Here is a 19,518-nt window from a genome sequence, read left to right on the forward strand (position 1 = left end):
TCGAGGCACGAGCCCTAACAGATGCTGACAAATTGCTTGAGCCCTCATAAGAAAGATGGCTAGTGGAGCTTGCCCCATAAACAACACCTCTACTAGTAGAGGCAACACTTCTATTTACTGAACTCATCACTACAATCTGCTGCAGCTAGCATATAACAATGTTAATCAATGTCTTGTTTCTGGTTACCTCCCTCCTCAAATTTCACTGCCTCATCAAAAAACTCATTATTATGACATCACTCCATTATTTTCATTAGCCACACCTACTTGTGGGTGTGTCACATGATAAATAGCATAGATTGCAGCATAGATTAGGTAAGATTTTCCTTTTTCATATTTGTGGTTTTATTGTATATCCAGTGTGGTTATTTTAATTAACAGGAAATGGGGTTTTACAGGAAGTGATGTCACAATAATGAATAATGAATAATGATAACCTCCCTCCCTCACTAGTGGTAAGGTGATTTCCAAACCAGAAACAAGACATTGACGAACACTGGCCTTAGACCTTGTATAAGAGGTGGGTGTGGCATGTCACTAATTAGTAAAAAAAACCAGGGTGGCATGCAATAGCAATATTTCACTCAAGTTCTAACTGTTCTATATATCCGCAGGGAAAGGCCACATCTGGAAACTGGCTGAACAACATTTTTCTAATGAATACTGTCATTTTAAAATTGCCAACTATTTCGACATTTCTGGCTCACTAAATACAAGTAAATACACTAAGTAATTTTCGAACAGCACTTTCTCTGAGTACACTATCTCCAGAACATCCTGCAAAGGGATTCCAAACGACTACAATGGTTTTATTCAGATTTGCGATTGCTTTCACAAGCTCGACTTCTCTGGAATCTGTAAGTTGAAGTGACGCTCAAGCACACCAGTTAGAAGTAAGCTTGGCAGGTTGGCCAGTGGCACGCATTATCACCATGGAAATAAATAAGGACAGTTGTAGGAATTCAAAGCTGTCTTGTGCTCAATTTTTCAAAATAGTTGAAGCCTGGCGAAATCTGATGGCACATCTTTGCTCTTCTTAAGGTTACTTTTCTTTCATAATACCATTCACTAAGTACTACAGAACACGTATTAAACAGCAAGACAACACGTATTATGATTTGAAATTTGACTCTGGTCACCCTTGAGACAGTGCAGTTGGCTGTAATTCAGAAAGTAGCCGCGGCTAATTTACATCTTGCCTTGAATCCAATGGCTACTTAGCGGTTCTGTCTCGAGGACAATGACTCATTGCTCTCTATTTGCCAAACCACACCCAAAACTTTATATCTGATCGTAGTATGCGTAAAGTATTTGGGTTGGGGCAGCCAGCACCAGTACACTAAATAGCAAGGTGGCCGCATTTCAGAGCGAGTTTTGCGCAGTTAGCTAGCAATCTGCGCCAAATAATGTATATTATATTAAAGTGACTATGCATAATTCAGAGAGCGTCTACTGCATGTAGCTATTTCTACTAATGATGCCCTTACGGTTATGGGAAACATAATATTATTGTATCGCAGTAAGACAAAGAAAGTTATGAGTCACAATACATGTACAATAAAAGTATGGACAATACTGCAGCTTAAATGCTGCGCATCTTACTGGTCTTTTTCCCTTCTATTTACACCCCCCATGCTTCAAGTGTTGTGTGTCACAGAACACTTAGCTAGTCTCTCTCTAACTTGCTGCAATACTAGATCTATACTCTTAGCTTGAATGCTGTACATGTAGATCTATCGTGTAACTAATACACAAGAGCTACATACAATTATAAGTCATAGAGTATTCCATCCTTGCTACAAGATAACTAGAGCACTGCATGAGGTGCTAACCCTCGGCTGGTGACATGATAATAAAGAAACCAGAGGAGTGATATAATTATAATGCAGTGCATGTAGCATGTATATGACTAGCACAGCAACTCAAGAGCAATAAAACTATAAACTAACAACGTACATGCATGAGACATGCACTGTGGAGACTGGGATCACAGCAAAGAAGCCTGGAGTCTTAGACTTAGAGAACTATGGCTCCTGCCAGGCTGGAGAATAGGGAGAATCCAGAGTCAGTCAACAACCAACCCAGTCACCATTCTACTTTGACCCTATTCAATTGTTCCTGGTACGGATCACTTCAGCTGCAACTACGTAATCAAGGCCACATGTAGCTAGCTAGCTGCCAACATGCAAGTTCAAGCTTCTTACTTTTGCTCGACAAAGAAGCTTTAACATCAAAATCTGCCACTATTTAAACCAAGATATTGTTGTGTGAAGGCTATACATGCTGTAAATGCAGTGCTGTGGTATCCAGGTGAGTAGATATACCGTACCCTCGCGAAAATACGCCCACCCTTTTCTGCAAGAAGTCTAGGCTTATTAGGGGACTGGGCGTTTAATCGCGAACGGCGAGTTTTCATTCGAATATACGCCCACCCGCGGCCTCAAATCGAGGTTTATACTTTGCTCTTTGCCAATTCTTTATTAATTTTATTTATTGTATTTTCATTTTAATACATATAGTATGAACATTTTATTGACAACAACTATGTTATAAACTAATGCATGAGTATGATTAAAGCATGACAAGAGAATGAACATGAAGAAGTGGACTCTGACTCTATTGACTATTCGTTGCCTGTTGATGTTAGATGTAGCAGAAACTTCTCAAAGGATGGTAGGTCATACTCCTACAGAGCAGCTATCAGGTAATTTGTTTCAGAAAACCAAGGCAAGGTAACCTGCAAAATTAGCCTGTGTGACAACTTCCTTGGACTTTGTGTTTTCCTTTCTCTGCATATAGGACTGCTTGTTCCCTGCATATATATCTTCAGGGGCAAACAGATCCATACAGAGAAAGTTATAATGTCTGATCTTGGTCCAGCAAGGAGTATAGTCTTACTAGCTACTACCTAAAACTTCCTTTCTTCACTAAAATTAAAGTGAACATGTGGCATTCAGCTACTGCGCATGCTCAACTTCTTATTCTGGGTGGGCTTATAATCGAGTGAAAATACCCTCGTGCAAGAACTTAGAAGCAAAAGAGGGGATGGGCGTTTATTCAAGATGGGCTTATTTTCGCGAGGGTACGGTACCTGCATGTGACAAACAAACGGACTACTATACCCGTGGCCGCCCACGCGCGCCTCGGGTAACGACTACTATAACCCGCTGGCCGCGTGTTAGTAACAATAAAAAAAACTTCTACTACTGAACTGTGGAAAAAATATTATGGCGATGGTTAAAGTTAGGGTTAGCACGCGCGTTAATTCGGAAGTACAAAACGCATACATGGCAAGACTGAACATGTTTAATTGAGAATACGGCTTGTACACTACGTACGGGTGTAGGTGCTCACCTCGATTCAAGTGCTTGCACCCTTTCTTTGAGTTTTGCCACTTCATACATCAAATCGTCCCTACAGAAAAGAAACATGGTTAACGGTAAATTTGGCAAACAATGAAACATGGTTAACGGTAAATTTGGCAAACAATGGCAACTTTTTAATTTCATGATCATGGGCTGCATCTGAAGCTAAACCATTAAGTTTTCACTTTGATTCGCCAAATCACCCGAAATTAATTTTTTGCCCAGATTTATATGCTATAATTATGCTATAATTATATGGTATAACTACTAGTTTACATACATGTACAGTGTAGCATGCATACCTTTTCTTGAGTAGCTCTTCTTGCAGTCCATCTTTATATCCAATCTTCTGCATCGCAGTCTGTGGCAAGAACACGGCAGACGTTATAGTACACATAAATGTAACTGCCGGCCCTTGATTTCTGTTCACACGAAATATATGCATGTATAAAAATTGGGAACACTAGATACCCAAAAAGGGAACAACCTTCTCTCAAAATTGTCATAATTGCAATATATAACCATAGGGGACCTACATACAAGTAGACATAATTATAGATTGCATGCAAAGACTCAGAGTAATTAATTGTGCAGCATTTGTTTCAATGGGAAAGATGGTAAATGCACAGTTCACATACATGTACGTACCTCAATCTTAGCAATCTCTTTGCCGAGGGCATCGAACTTAGCCTTGTCCTGTGTGTACGAGTGTCCACTGTCCTTACAGAGACCCTCTTTCTCCTTGAGCTCTGACTGAGCACTGGCCAGTCTCATCTGGGCAGCCTTAGTCTCGGTGACGGCAGCACTGATCTCACTCTCACACGCTGCATGGGAGGGAAGGAGGGGGGTGATTCAGTACTTTGAAACACGCATGCAGCATTATAGACACATTTTTGAGCACCCTTCTATTCAGCGAAACTGCTGATGGCCATGCACCATTGTTACTTATTCGTGCAGCCGTGTGAATATAATTTTTTCCTTCAACATGTACCAACAGGATCTTAGGATTTACCAACTCAGAGGGTTATTTTCGAGACACTAAATTGTTGCGGTTTACTCTAATAACTAAATACTTTGCAGATTTTATTTTTGAGGATAGAGGTTCAAATGATCACACCCCTATAGTAGAGAGGTCTTTCAACCGGAAGAATTTTTGAGGCACTAAATTTTCAAGGTTTGAGGAAAGCCTCGAAACTTATACCGAAAATAACCCGCTATACGGTATTACAATAGTAGCCTGTAGGATGTGTGATTGTAACATACCACACACATCTAATCTTAGCTTCCTACAAGCATTTCATCACCCTACGGTACATTGTACAGGTCTACAAGCACAACCATCCTTGGCAGTGTAAAAATAGCTGAGAATCCCAAATATAACTTAGCAACACAGTCTTTGGGGGTGCATGAATGTTATAATACCAGAACTAATGTTTGTTTCGAGTGGTTTGATCAATCCACGAAAATAACTCGACGTGCCTCTCTCTCTCTCGTGCGGCATGGTTTGAAGTGTGTCTCTCTCCCTCTCTCCCTCTCCCCCTCTCTCTCCCCCTCCCCCTCCCTCTCTCTCCCCCTCCCCCCTCTCTCTCCCTCTCCCCCCCCTCTCCCTCTCCCCCTCCCCCTCTCTCCCTCTCCCTATCTCCCTATCTCTCTATCTCTCTCCCCCTCCCCCCCTCTCCCCCCCTCTCTCTCTCCCCCTCTCTCCCTCCCTCTCCCTCTCCCTCTCTCTCTCTCTCCCCCTCCCTTTTGAGTATGCCAGGGGTAGCAGTAATGCTAGTGCGAGGACAACAATGCCATGGGGTAGCAGTAATGCTAGTGCGAGGACAACAATGCCCTAGGGTAGCAGAAATGCTTGTACGAGGATAACAATGTCTTGGGGTAGCAGTAATGCTAGTGCGGGGACCCTTGGGGTATACCGTATTACTAGAATATTTGGCGGGTGAAAAACCTTTGCGAATGAGCCAAGTCAGCAGAAAATTTGACCCTTTGCGATCTAACTATTGCGTTCTGGCAAGGATCGTGTGTATTTACTAGTAATTGGGGCGAGCGAAGCGAGTCCCTTCCTAGTGATGAACGTTGCAATTTTGTCTGTGTGTCTGTCTGTGTGTGTGTGTGTGTGTCATGGACCGGCACGATATTTGTTTTTTGTACTCGTGACCCTTTACCAAATTTTACGTGAAAGCTGCGCATGGGCAAGAGCTAGCTACACTCAGGAACGAAGGGTCAGACAAGACACAGAGACTCTTGAGGCTGCAAGCACGCCTACATCAGGTCAGAGCAGCTCAGATGGGGACCTTCTGAGCCTAAGATCACACAGGCATGCCTGCAGGAGGTCACAGCAGCTTACTTGCCATGTTTCACTTCCAAGTCTTGTGTTTTTGTGATAATAAACCTGCTAGCTCAACAGGACAAAACAGAGATCGAGGCCAGTCACTAGGACAGGTCAGAGCAGCTCAGATGGAGACTTTTGAAGTTGCACAGGCACCTTTAGACAATACAGCACCACGGCAGGTCAGACCAGCTCAGATGGAAACTTCTGAGGCCACACAGGCACGCTTACAACAGGTCAGAGTAGCTTTAAGGATTGTTTACACTGACAGTATACTATAGCCTTGTAATTTGGGTACAGTAAAAAGTGATAATATCTCCTTGCTTAGTTTGTACAGCCAGCTCTTTCGTGTTGAACTTTCACTCATAGATATAATTATGTTTCACTCTTAGTAAGTCAACTTCATGTTACACCATGCACAGTCAAAGACAACAATCCTACACCACTCTGACAGAATAATTGTCACGGGTATACAGCTGGCACAGGAAAGTCGTATCTACATGGACTACTCGGTTATTCACAATCACTGTTCATTTCATTCGATTCATATAAACAATATACTTAAAATTACCACATTGTACCAAATGTCTGTACAACAAATACAAAATTGCTCGCTCGCCCCAAACATGCTCTGCATGCTCCTAGTAATTTAGGTTTTGCAGATTTTATTGTTGCGAATTGATCGACCATCGCAAAGCTGATTTGTGTAAAACTGTATGTTGCTAGTAATTGGGGAGAGCTATGAATATCATTTATAATTAATGAGAGTAGACTTTTAGTGCATGGCACTTCCGACTGAACGGTTAGCAATTTGAGGCCTGCCTCGGTTTTTCTAACCAAGATACCACATAGTTATCTCGGTATCTTATGGAAGCCAAAATGACTATCGCCATGGAACTTAAAAAAGCAACCACGTAATATATGAAAGTATCTTATGGAACCCAAAAGCTACCTGCAATATTAACTTCCATGCCATGGAACTTAAATTTGGTATTTATGGAATGCCATGGAACCAAATTCAGCGAGTACTTTTTGTGGCAACTTGGGCCTTCCATGCAAGCTATAGGTAGGTAATGACAACATGCAAGCAAAGATTCAGAAAACAACCACAGCCATGTCAACCATCAAAGCTACCGCAGCACAGCTTTACTTGGAGAACTCCCTCCTCCAAAAGAATCATGCAGATGAACTAATGAGCATGCTGAGTGTCCCCTATAGTGGACTGGTCCTGGACCTTGGCTGTGGAACTGGCCATGTTGCTACCATCTTGTCTGACCTTGTGGGACCTGAGGGACAAGTTGTTGCTGTCGATCCTGATGCAGAGAGAATCAAAGTAGCAAAGAGAGATAATTTGCGACCCAACATCCAATACTCCGTTGCAAATGACCAAACATTTCCTGGGGAACATTACGATCTGATTGTCTCAACACATGTTATTCACTGAATCAAGAACAAACAAGCTCTCTTCAACCGTCTCTACAGCAAGCTCGCTCCTGGGGGAAGTTTCGGCTTTGTTACTTATGACGGACCTCCCAATCATCCACAGATAGTTAGCCAGGCCCTCGGTGTGCTAGTTACACAATCCTTTGAGGAGACAATGTTTAACACACTAAAGTTTGAGAAGAAGGAGGTTTATGAGGGTTTAGCAAAACCAGTTGGTTTCGAAGTTGCCTGCATTAAGGTTGATCACAAAGAGAAGTCATTTGTAAGTGTTGATGAGTTCTTAGAGTTTTGGTCGGGTGTGTCTCACGGAGTGTTTAGTGTCAGCGATGTTGATGAGAAGAAACTCGATAAGTATAAAGAAGATCACGAGAAAGAACTTTTGTCACACCCAATTCCATATGATATGCTCTGCATGACAGTCAAGAAAGCAACTTACTAAGTATAGGAAGTTGTACATGTACATAGGAATGTGTTAAACATATACCGTATAGCGGGTATAAACTTTCGTGGATTGATCGTTAGAAAGGTTTTTGCAGATTTAATTTTTGTGGAATAGCAGCTTTTCTGCAGCATGCATGCATGCATGTGATATTATTTTCGTGGGTATAAATGTTCGCGGTGCATGCTTGATCAGCGAAAACCGCAAACATTATTTTAAAATATACACGCTATACGGTAATCGTATGATGTGTTATTATAATTAGTGACTGGAGTTTGCACAGCTATTAATCCCGTACACATAGGTATAGCAAAAAGGCCATGTACATGTACAATAAGTTTGTCAATCCGTTTCAACATCATGAACATGTATGTACAGCTACAATGTATAGTGATACATTGCTCACTATAATTATTATAACCAATTCGATAATCGACATAATTTGGTTGCATGTGAATGTGTACTTTGTGTGTGTCAGCTAGTAGAACACTTGTATCATACATGTATATATGCATAGCTTTCACTGTTGGGGTCAATCGATCTTCATAATTCAATACCGCATAACGGGTGAGGATAAAAGTACACTCTTACCATTTCATTCCCTAAGTACATGGGGAGCAAAGAGTGTAGGGGTACACTATTTGGTTCCTATATGATATGGGGAACAAAGAGTGTAGGGTCGCTCTTTGTCTCCCATATATATGGGGAACAAATAGTGTAGGGCCGCTCTTTGTCTCCCATGTATATGGGAACAAATAGTGTAGGGCCGCTCTTTGTCTCCCATATATATGGAGAACAAATAGTGTAAGGGTACACTATATGGAGATATTATTTTGGTCCCCATATACCGTAGTACTAGAATATTTTGCGAGCATCAAACATTTGCGAATTTTGATCAATTTGCAACAATAAAATCCGCAAAACCTAAATTATTAATAGTAAATACACACGATCCTTGCCAGAACGCAATAGTTGCATGTAGATCGCAAAAGGTCAACATTTATCCTGATTTGGCTCATCACAAAGGTTTTTCACCAGCAAAGTATTCTAGTAATACGGTATACGGAAAGAGTGTAGGGCCGCTGTTTATTTCCAGCAGGCAGCAGGTACGGCCGGAGAGGGTTGGGGTGCAAGCTTCTACACTGTTTGACTACGGGCCGGAGCATACATTTTTCTGGTCCTAAGGCATTCCCAGGATAGCAGGAAACATAGGATTCAGAGGATTAAGGGGAATAGTGTTGGCGTCACTGGACATGGTTGGTCAACTTCCAGCCCTTCTACAGATATATGTACCAGTGATGCATATTACCGAAAACTCTAATGGGAAAGTCATGTCACAATAATATGCTTGTGCTCCAGACTACATTATTATGTCAAAGTTGGTCAAGTTTACCAAAAGTTCTGTAACAAAGGAAATAATTTGGGGGGTGGGTGGAATACAATTATACGCAAAAGAAGTATTGACACTCATTAACAATAATTATGCGATCCTTGTGTTGCATGAGGTGCAATTTAAGTTAAATTGTACTGCTCTGAAAAAAATGTTTCCCTACGTATATACGTTTGTAGATCTCATTATGAAAGGACTTACATGTAGGTACAGAACTGGGGTGCTAAATACAATGTACCTCGGGCATTTGGTCACCCAATAGAGAAGAATGCGTATGCGTAACGATAATAATTGATTGTGCTGTGGTGACCAATTTTTGTTGTGGAAAAAAGTTACACCAAATCAGCAGAAAATGTTGACACTGTGTGGTCATCATTATTTTTGCGAAGCTATTAGCACTCCGAAGTTCGCATATGTTTGATGCTTGCAAAACATTGCAGAAATACGATAATAAGAAGTTCGTCTCACCAATTTTCTGAGCCGCGAGAGTCTCCTCCTGCCCGTCAGCGTTGCTAGAGAGACCAGCTGTGACAGCCTGAAAGTGTTGCTGGGCTGTTTGTATAGCCCTCTCTGCTCCTTTACTCCTCTCCTGGAGCTCCTGGTAGGCTTCTTGTCTCGCATCAACATCTGCATTTAAAACCAAGCACCAAGCAATTAAGACTTTAATAACCTTCTCTATCGATGGGTGAATCAAATTACTCTAGCTAAGTGAGTTCGTACACAAGATGTGATGTACATTGGGATCACAGTTATGAGCATCTACAGCATTATGATCTGTCCGTCTGTCCGATCAGTCCTTCATAACAAAAAACTATCAGAGCTGGCCAACACACAACAGTGAAGCTTAATATCACCAGACTCACACTAACAGACACAAAAAAAATGGTCTGACGAAACTCTATAGTAATAAACTACTTACCTTTCTTCTTGGCTTCAAGCAGGGACTTGTCTTCCTCAAATGACTTGGTAAGGGATTTGTGGTTCTTTTTCTCGGCAGCCAGCTCATCTTTGGTTGTCTTGAGGGTTGCCTCAGTGACAGCCTGGGCCATGGCCAAGTCTTTCACTCTCTTCTCTGACTCAAGAATGGGACCCTGGGCCTCCTACACAGTGGAAAGAATAATTAGCAAATTGCATCAGTAAACTAGAGCACTAAAGTGCAAACCCTCGGCTGGTGACATGATTATAAAGAAACCAGAAGAGTGATATAATGCAGTGCATGTAGTGATGTACGACTGAGCTGCATGTCTAGCAACTCAGGAGCAACCCAGGAGCAACCAGACTGGAGGCGGCATACTGAAACATTCAAGAACAGAGTTTTAGTGGTACATACATATATGCACTGTGCCACAGTCTGTGGAGTAGGATCACAGCAAAGACGCCTGGAGTCTCAGAGAAGTGTGGCAGAAGTGTGGCTCCTGGAGTTACTGAGTATGACCCCAGAGCTAACAGAGACAACAAACCTTTCTATTGTAGTGGCCCCGTTGTTCCTAGTACGGAATCACTTCAGCTGTAAATACGTAGGGTACCTCGAATAAAAGCCACGTGTAGTTAACTAGCTGCCAACGTGCAAGTTTAGCTTTTGCTCGTTTTTATTCGACAATGAGGCTTTATCGAAATCTGCCACGATTAAAAACTAATAACTTGTTGTGTGAAGGGCTGAAGGCTATCCATGGTGTAAACGCAGTGCTATGGCATGTGGGGCAAAATATTCGTGATTTTTGTGGTTGAAGGTCTGACCACGAATATTTTACCCACGAATGAAGCTACCTTGCCTGTAGTGCAAACTTTAACCACAAAAATATTACCCACGAAATGTCTCAAGATTGCTGAACCACAAATATTTTGTCCCCCGAAAATTACCCGCTATACGGTATTCAAACAGACTACTAATACACGTGGCGCTCACGCGCCTCGGGTAATAATTGTAAACAACTACAATCATAATTATTTGTACATGTACAATGTACACGTACTGTACAGGTGTATATGTACATGTACAATGTATACATGTACAATGTATACCTGTACAGGTGAACATGTACATATATGTAGCTACTGCATGCAAGTTATCATTACAGTCTTAAATGATAAATACTCTAAATACGTACATGCATGTACGTAATTTTTTCGTTGCACTAAAATGGGACAATACCGTGGCTAACATGTTGTAGTTAATGAGGTGCACTACTACTAGGCATACGCACTGTACACTGGAGGTATCAGATTGGTAATCTTAAGATAAGACCAGATGACCAACAAATATGTGGTGCGTGTACACCCGAGGGTTATTAATATCAGGTGGGCATTTTTATGGGTAGAAAACAAGCAACCATAAACAAGCATGACACCACACTGTACAAGCATCCGGGAGGGGGAGGAAACATTACAAATGACCAAATATAGAAGCCAAGGCAGCAATTATTTAATCACTGTGTCCATTGACAATTTAGTTACAGTTACTATAGCTGTGAGTACTTAGACTATACACAATGGCTAAAAAAGAAGATACAGAAGGACTTAAATATATTACAGATGGAGTAAAACACCTAGATGTACAAGCATCAGATGTACTTATACATGTTATCAATGTCGGGCAGGGTGACTCAATATTGGTGGAAGTAGGTAAGTACATGTAAGTAGGTACTAGCTTCCTTAGCCAACAACAATTTTCAATACCACTACAGTGCCAAGTAGGTTGCTAAAATGAGTCACAACAAGCCACTAAACCACAAAGCTGCTGGAGTTCTAGCTTTGTGGTTTAGTGGTGTGAGTATAGCTACATGTAACCAGGAGCCCATAAATAAGAGAAGGAGCAGCTAACTTCAACGTGTGCTCGGGGATCACGTTTCGTAATTGCCAGTGAAACCGCACTTCCTTGTATGGAAGCGACTAAGTGCTTGCAAACCGCAGCCCTGTATTGCGTATAACACGTGTAGGGATTCAACCACTTAAGTGACTCTGCATATGGGGTCATAACCACTTACAAAACGTGATCCCCGTAGTCAGCCGCTCCTTCTCTTATTTATGGGCTCCTGATGTAACATAGTACTCATTTTTCAACATTCAACTTTGAACAATATCAAGAGTTCACTAATGAAGTCTATTCAAACCTATTTGAAAAGCACTGTTGTACAGATTGGTTTGATAAGCGTTGGTGAGCTAGTACAAGCAGGAGCCTATAAATAAGAGAAGGAGCGCCTAACTACGAAGATCACGTTTTGTAAGTGGCTATGACCGCACTTCCATATACGCAGAGTCGCTAAGTGGCTGAATCACTACATGTGTTATACGCAATACAGCGCTGCGATTTGCAAGCACTTAGCTGTTTCCAAAAGAATTGCGGTTTCACTGGCATTTACGAAACGTGAATCTTGAGTATATGTTGAAGTTAGACGCTCCTTATCATATTTATGAGCTCCTGGTACAAGCTACATGTACACAGGAATTGATGCGTGGATGGGACATTCCTAGTATCAACTCAACACAAAAAAATGGAGCACCCCTTCAGATTTCAACGAAACTTGGCATATACATGTAGATACCTTAATTACCATAAGTTATATAACAACACCCAATAGCCCCATATGTCATATGGTTCTTAGTTACGAGCCCTGATAATTTAACAAAAGTTACAAATTTTGGTGACCCACCTAAGCTTCAGGGCATAACTTCTGCCATGATTAATTATGACAGCTAGATAAAAATGTAAATGGTTTCCCGTTTGTCCGTGTTTTGCATAGAGTTAGTCAGTTGGGCTTGTCCGCTGTCTGGAATCAAGAAGGTTCACTCTTGGGAGGGTACTTATAAATCCGTGCCAGAGAGGTTGTCATCGAGTGGGAGGTTCCGTTATGGGAGGTTCCACTGTATACATGTAGATGAGGAACAGTGAATAACTGGGTAGTTTGATGAACTGGATTTCCCTGTGCCAGCTATCCCGTGTCAATTGTCCTGAGTAGTGTAGCGTTGTTGTTCTGGTAGTGGTCTTTGACTGTGGTGTACACCTCGATCAGAGTGAAACATGTATCTGAGTGAAAGTTCAGCATGTTATCAATTATATATGGCCCAACATTTACACAGCATGAGGAAAGAGCTTGCTGCACAAACTAACAGGAGGAGCAAGGAGATATTATCACAAACAGTGCTGTAGCCAAATTTATAAAGCTAACAACAAGCAATTACATTGTGAACAATTCTTAGTAAGTATAAGCTGCTCTGGTTGTAAGAGTGCCTGTGTGACCTCAGAAGTCTCTATCTAAGCTGGTCTGACTTTCCATATATACCGTATAGCAGGAAATTTTTGCGGGTGCAAATTTTCTCTATTTGGCTCCCAGAGCCCTCAGCAGAAATTTTCGCGGTTTTAATTTTCGTGTCAATGCCAATAAACCACACCCACCAATAGGTTTTGCACCTGCGTATACCGGTGCGTGGGAGTTTATCCCAGTTTTAATTTTCGCGTTGACTACTCTGCCCTCGAAAAACGCGAAAATTTGCACCCCATGAAAATTTCCCGCTATACGGTAGTATCTGGTCTCTGTGTTGTCTGTTATCAAGACCATTCTGAGCAAGTAGAACTTCCCGTTTTTTTTACCAAACCAGTCTTTAGGTACTATTTCCCGCTTTGTATAAGTTTTGTGGTTGAGGTATGGCCACCCCAGAGGAGGTTGGACGCGCGTCATCCACCGGCAGGTTTTATCACGTGCGCTCATAAAAATCTAATTAAATTGACCGATTAGGCACCATTAGGCACCTCGATGCTCCACTGTTTTGTAGGCTGTACAGAGACACTGCAAGTACCCAGAAGTGGTCTAGGAGCATCCCCACCGCCCTCTCACCTTCTCTACACTGCTGAAAAGATTCCAAGATGGATCTAGACATAGCATTTAGATTTTTTTTGACACTTTTCCAACTTTTACCTAACAGGATTATGATCTATATGAGCAAAGGAGGTCAGAGCACCATTAATCTGTTTCTCTTTAGTGCTAGTGTTCTCTAGCTCTTACTTGCACTTTTACATTCTCACCTTTGACCTCAAAGGAATTCTATAAAGATCTACATGACTGAACGCGTCATGATGATGCATGTCCAACCTCCTCTGGGCCACCCCAGGGTAGCATTAAGGGGCGTGGCACCCTGCTTCAATTATTGGGCCCCCTCTTCTATTTGACCACATGTAACAACTAAAAGATTTTCAGTACATGTATAGCTTCTTTGTTCCAAGTCAACATAAGTCTAGTATAGTAAAACTGCTACTGAAGATACTAATACTTCTAAGTCTGATGTGGAGATACAGTGTTGAGGTACAGATTTATAGGTATCTCTCTCAGTCTGCTCATCATTGTGCTTTGTTAGCCCACCAGATACCCCTCACCCTCCCCTTTCTTTTTCTGCTAACTAGAACCCTGCACCCAGACAGTTTCACTAACGTAGTTTCACTTAAATAACGTATGATCACCAGGAGGTATTACTGGAGTTTGCAGAATCTTTGCAACACATGAATAAAAGTGTTGAGCACTGTGGTTCCTTATGTGGGAAATGCTCATACATTTAAGTAGTAAAACAGACCACAGTGTGTACACAAAATCCATATAAGGAACGGGTAACGCTCTACGCTTTTACTGGTGTGTTGCAAAGACTCTGCAAACTCCAGTACTGTAGCTATGTAACAGGGTTTCACATGGTATGTTATGTGGCTTCTATTAATCAATTTACTGATTATGGGATAAAAGTTAAAATTTGCTTAGATATCTCTTTGAAACAACTACATGTAATCCTCTAATCGAAGTTTTTTTATTCTAATATATAATTGTAATTAGAGCACTGAGGTGCTAACCCTCGGCTGTTTTACGTCTCACAACCATGTAGGTAATGATACGGTACGTACATGAACATGGAAAAGCCTAGCGGCAACTACCTAAACTATACACTTCAAAGGAAAATAAGATTTGAACGCTACGACAAAGCTTTGAAACATTGCCAGACATACACTAGGACTATATAGAGTCAGCAGAAAGAAGACTAAAATATAAGGTACCTGTGGGAGTCCTTTATTTGGATCACAGCAGAGCAGGCCTGAAGTGTTAAAAGTAGGAAACCAGGCTAACATGCAGTGGGACCGGAGTAGGCTCACAGTAGCCAGCAAAGAAGCCTGGAGTCTCTTCCCATGAAAGCAAATAATTATGTGTCCACGTGGCTGTAAAGTGCCTCAAATTAAAGCCGCGTATAGTACCCAGTTTACAAAGGAGTACAAATACAACAGTTTACTGGCATTCTACTACATGTAGCTAGCCTTTCTCTATGGCCAATGTGCGTGTTCAAGCTTCTTAGCTTTTGCTCGCTTTTATTCAACAACGAAGCTTTAACATCAAAATCTGCCACTATTAAAACTAATAACTTATTGTGTGAAGGCGGCTATCCATGCTGTAAACGCACTGCTATGGCATCCAGGTGAGCAGGCTCAGAAATTACAAACAGACAGACAAATCAACAGACTACTATACCCGCTGGCCGCGGCACGGCCTCGGGTAATCACCCTCTTTGTAAAAATAGTTTGTTGGGATCATAATGGGTTTTGGAGATGTGTGTGTAATTAGTAGTATGGTTAAGAGTGCAATATGACATGACATATTGTTGTCTTCTGACCTCTAAGATCAAAGGAATTGCAGTGTCAGTCGTACGACATATTGTAGGGAAAATAAATATATGGGGCATATTTCACTGCCTTTTGAGGCCCAACCTCCACCTAAAACTGCAAATCATTGTTTTTACAGGGACAAGGGATTTATGGTCTCAAGAGTGGTATAAAGAGTGTATTTATGTACTCCTGGCTGTCTGCAAGGCAACGAAGTAGTTATTTGTGTACTCGTTACGTCGTAGCCATGTAGTAACTATTACGTAACTATTATCTCCAAAATGCATTATGATCCTATCACTAAACTTTGTAGTTGAAAAGTTATACTACCCCACTTGGGGTCTGTATCATAGCAACTGGGTGGGGTTTAACATAGTTAAACTCTGCATTTCTCATAAACTCCCTTGCCTTGAGGGCGCACTGATTTTATACTAAATCTACACAGTCAAAAGAAGCTAGACACTTGTTGAAAAGGGCAGGACAGATGGGTTTACAAAACATGGCGGGCATTAGCACAGCGCAGCTTGCAACACTTGTTAATTATGGCGCATAGATGGGTCACCAAAATTTGCAGGGCTCTAACTAAGAAGCCGTATGACTGATACATGGGTGTGGTTATATAAACGCATGGTGATCATAATGGATAAGGATTATATGCAAGTTTCATTGAAAACTGTGGGGTTGCTAATTTTTTTGTGTTGAGTTGACATGGAATGTCCCTAGTATAAAATAATGGTATTTATGCGTGAGCGCCTATCATCATATTATCGCATAAATTTGTATCGCAAGTATTGGCCTTTATATCCGAGACCTATACAATCCCTATTGAAATCACGGCGTTTAATCGAGGAAATTAATTTATCGCATAAATAAATAATGTTTTCGTAGGCCTAAAATTGGCCAAAAACACAATTAATGCTTACATAATTATATGTCTACCACTACGGTATATTGGGAACGGGAGATGGTCACATGTGTGTGCATTCTCTTCAGGTATGGTAGATTCGAAGAAGTTCTACCTTGTAGACGGAGGTCTTACATGTAGTGATACACCACCATACACCAACTTGGAAATAACTCTGCGTGAGAAGGGACTCCTGATGAAAAAGGAGACAAAAAGAGAGACGGTTCTCCTAGATGCCATCATCATAACACACCCTGATGAAGATCATTTGGGCGGGGTCAACAAGCTTATTGCCAACTACACCATCACATGCCCAGTTATAACAACGGAAGCAACGATGCTGACAAAAGCCAATTTGACATATGACGAACCAGGCCTTCCTGAAGAAGTCAAACTAATGTTCCCAACGGCACGTCGAAGAATATACAAAGATATCACAAATAAGACAGAGATAATGAAAGATCCAAAATTTTTTCCAGAGCCCAAGGACAAAAGTAACAAAAGTAACAAAAGTAGTATCCTGTTTGCTGTTGTTGGAAGTGTTCTTCTCACTGGGGATTCTACTGGCCAACTCATCAACGAAGCAACCGGACTAGGCAAAGAACTAGCAGAAACGCAAAAACTACGTGTCTTTCAAGTTCCACATCATGGCAGTGAAGCTAACAGTTTCATACCATATGAAGCAGCAAAGAAAATCCCTAGCACTGACCCCCTACATGCCCTAAAGGGTAAACATGATGCATACAAATATGCTCTGTTCTATAGGGGAATCAAGGCACATACATATTTTGTATCACACGGTGATCACGGACTATTTCAACACCCACACAGAAATGTCATTACAGGCATTCTTTTAGCTGCTGTCACAGAAGAAACGAATTGTGAGCTAGTTGTTACTGGAACTTTCCATCAAGACAAGATCAACTATCCCACGGAAGCCAAGTTCCCAGGCTTCCCCCGGAATTGGGAAGACTATGTAACAATACTGGATCCTGAAAATGGAGACAAAACTCCATATATTACCATTGGTAGAGAAGGACGTCCTCCCAACACTAAGAAATGGGAGCCTGAACCAGCAGCAAGGTGAGACATTAATTAAGCAACTGATATATATACAGCTCTGTACTATACAACTTTATTCCATCCATACACATGCAGGCCTACAAGGGCAAAGCAGCCAGCTAAACATGATTGAGTGAGAGTGTGGAATGCAAAACAAAGCAAGATACCCTTTAATATATGTAACTGTCATGTACACAACGACTCAGTAGTAGCTAGGCACAACACAAGATACCCTTTAATATATGTAACTGTCATGTACATAACTAGAGCACTACCCAGTAGTAGCTAGGCACAACAAAGCAAGATACCCTCATTTATGCAACTGTCATGTACATAACTAGAGTACTAATTTAAAAGTGCAAACTTTCGGTTGGTGACATGATAATAAAGAAACCAGAGGAGTGATTGCCAAGCGCCTTAGCGCGAGGCAACTAATACTGCATCGTATCTCAGAAAACCTTTGTATGTTATAGTTATAACACGGGCACAAGGGATGTATGGAATATATTGCACTGAAGCACGAGGGCGTAAGCCCCGAGGGCTGAGTGCAATATATTCCATGCATCCCGAGTGCACGTGTAATAACTAGTTTATATCCCGAGGGCATAGCAACATAACACTGTCTTAGTAACACAATATAAACTGCACAAAAAGATGACAAAGACAACTCTAGACACAGCTCCATCTCTTCTCTCTCCTAGACGCCAGTATATGCAGCGTATAAGATTGGCATGACAGACGAATGGCTTGACACAAAATTGTTGGAGTTCCAACGCTGAAACCACTGCAAAACAGCCCCACCCCTCTACTGCTGCAAAGAAACAGCCCCACCCCATTTACTGCTGCGAAGAAACAGCCACACCCCACTATACTACTCAGTGTAACTGCTGCTCGAACAGCCCCGGCCCCGGCCCCCTCCACTAGCACTATCCTCGGTATCACAACCAAGCCAAAGAAGCTCGCCTCTACACTGCTGCAAAACAGCTCAAGCCCCCTGCAAAAAGAGCCGCTTCTAGTGCTATGATGAAGCCAGAATTGACTGTGCATCAAGTGGAGGACTAGGTCTAGGATCACAGAATCTTCACAAAATGAGCCTGGGACGATTTTAAAACCTGCATGGTTGCAAAGAAGAAACTCCAGCAGTGCTGAACATTCATGCATGGCTGGACTTACTTTGATACTTATTATTTCTCATGATACAATATTTAATTTAATTATGCCAGAGGGGCGTTTTGTGGTCAGTGCAATATGACTTTTCAGCAGTGCAATATGCTTCATATTGCACTTGGCAACAACATAGCAACGGGATATAAGTATGTATGTATGTCACGCTCAGGAATGTCAACGCTTTAGAAATGCGGAATTGGGTGTGGCTACATTCGGTTAATCTTTATTACCTCCAAACTGATCTACTATTGGCATAATTATGCAGAGGTAAAAGCTACGTACTAGCTGGAGAAGCTAGCTTAGGCTGTAGCTATATATGAGTCTCACATGAACAAAGCCAACACGACACTACTACTCGAGATAGCAGAGTTCTTGAGAGACTGATTCTAACCAAAAATGTATAATTATGTATTTGCTATTTCATAATTACAGTGGATACACTACCAGAGGAAGTACGACACGAGTGCCTTGATTAGGCTTGTATATCCAAATCTCATTCTCTATACTCTTAAAATCTACTCTCCTTCTCAAGTTTCTCCTAAAATTGTACTTAAATATCGTATACCGTATAGCGGGTAATTTTCGTGGGGTAAAATATTCGTTTTTTTCGTGGGCAGGTTGACCTCCACGAAATGTTATCGTAGGCGTGGCTTATCTGAAAGTAGGAATGCCGTGCAGCCACGAGACTAAATGAAATCACGAAAACTACCGTTTCTCGAGTTGAACGAATTTTTTACCCCACAAAACTTACCCGCTATACGGTAGCGTGTAATTTTCGTGGGGAAAAATAT

The 19,518-nt window shown here is 41.5% G+C and overlaps 2 protein-coding genes across 2 annotated transcripts in view; one reads left to right on the plus strand and one right to left on the minus strand.

Annotated features, from left to right (window-relative positions):
- LOC135335433 (structural maintenance of chromosomes protein 2-like) overlaps nucleotides 1-19,518 on the minus strand; it is a 77,308-nt gene that overhangs the window by 51,543 nt on the left and 6,247 nt on the right. Inside the window, exons 7-11 of the mRNA XM_064530923.1 lie at nucleotides 9,886-10,066; nucleotides 9,435-9,593; nucleotides 4,014-4,189; nucleotides 3,668-3,726; nucleotides 3,355-3,414 (exon numbers count right to left, since the gene is read on the minus strand). Coding sequence (XP_064386993.1) covers nucleotides 3,355-3,414; nucleotides 3,668-3,726; nucleotides 4,014-4,189; nucleotides 9,435-9,593; nucleotides 9,886-10,066 — 635 coding nt within the window. The remainder of the gene's footprint in view (nucleotides 1-3,354; nucleotides 3,415-3,667; nucleotides 3,727-4,013; nucleotides 4,190-9,434; nucleotides 9,594-9,885; nucleotides 10,067-19,518) is intronic.
- Nucleotides 11,347-18,203, plus strand: LOC135335438 (comE operon protein 3-like). The gene is made up of 3 exons (XM_064530930.1): nucleotides 11,347-11,588; nucleotides 16,588-17,581; nucleotides 17,657-18,203. The coding sequence occupies exons 1-3, from the start codon at nucleotides 11,456-11,458 to the stop codon at nucleotides 17,691-17,693; spliced, it is 1,164 nt and encodes a 387-aa protein (XP_064387000.1). The 5' UTR covers nucleotides 11,347-11,455; the 3' UTR covers nucleotides 17,694-18,203.

The sequence above is a fragment of the Halichondria panicea genome, chromosome 4, assembly GCF_963675165.1.
Source record: "Halichondria panicea chromosome 4, odHalPani1.1, whole genome shotgun sequence".
NCBI lineage: Eukaryota > Metazoa > Porifera > Demospongiae > Suberitida > Halichondriidae > Halichondria > Halichondria panicea.

Excerpts from the sequence above, each read along its gene's own strand:
- LOC135335438 (XM_064530930.1), top strand. The coding sequence starts at position 11,456 with ATGGCTAAAAAAGAAGATACAGAAGGACTTAAATATATTACAGATGGA. Across the intron at positions 11,589-16,587 it reads CTCAATATTGGTGGAAGTAG|GTATGGTAGATTCGAAGAAG; the intron begins GTAAGTACATGT and ends CATTCTCTTCAG. Across the intron at positions 17,582-17,656 it reads GAGCCTGAACCAGCAGCAAG|GCCTACAAGGGCAAAGCAGC; the intron begins GTGAGACATTAA and ends ATACACATGCAG.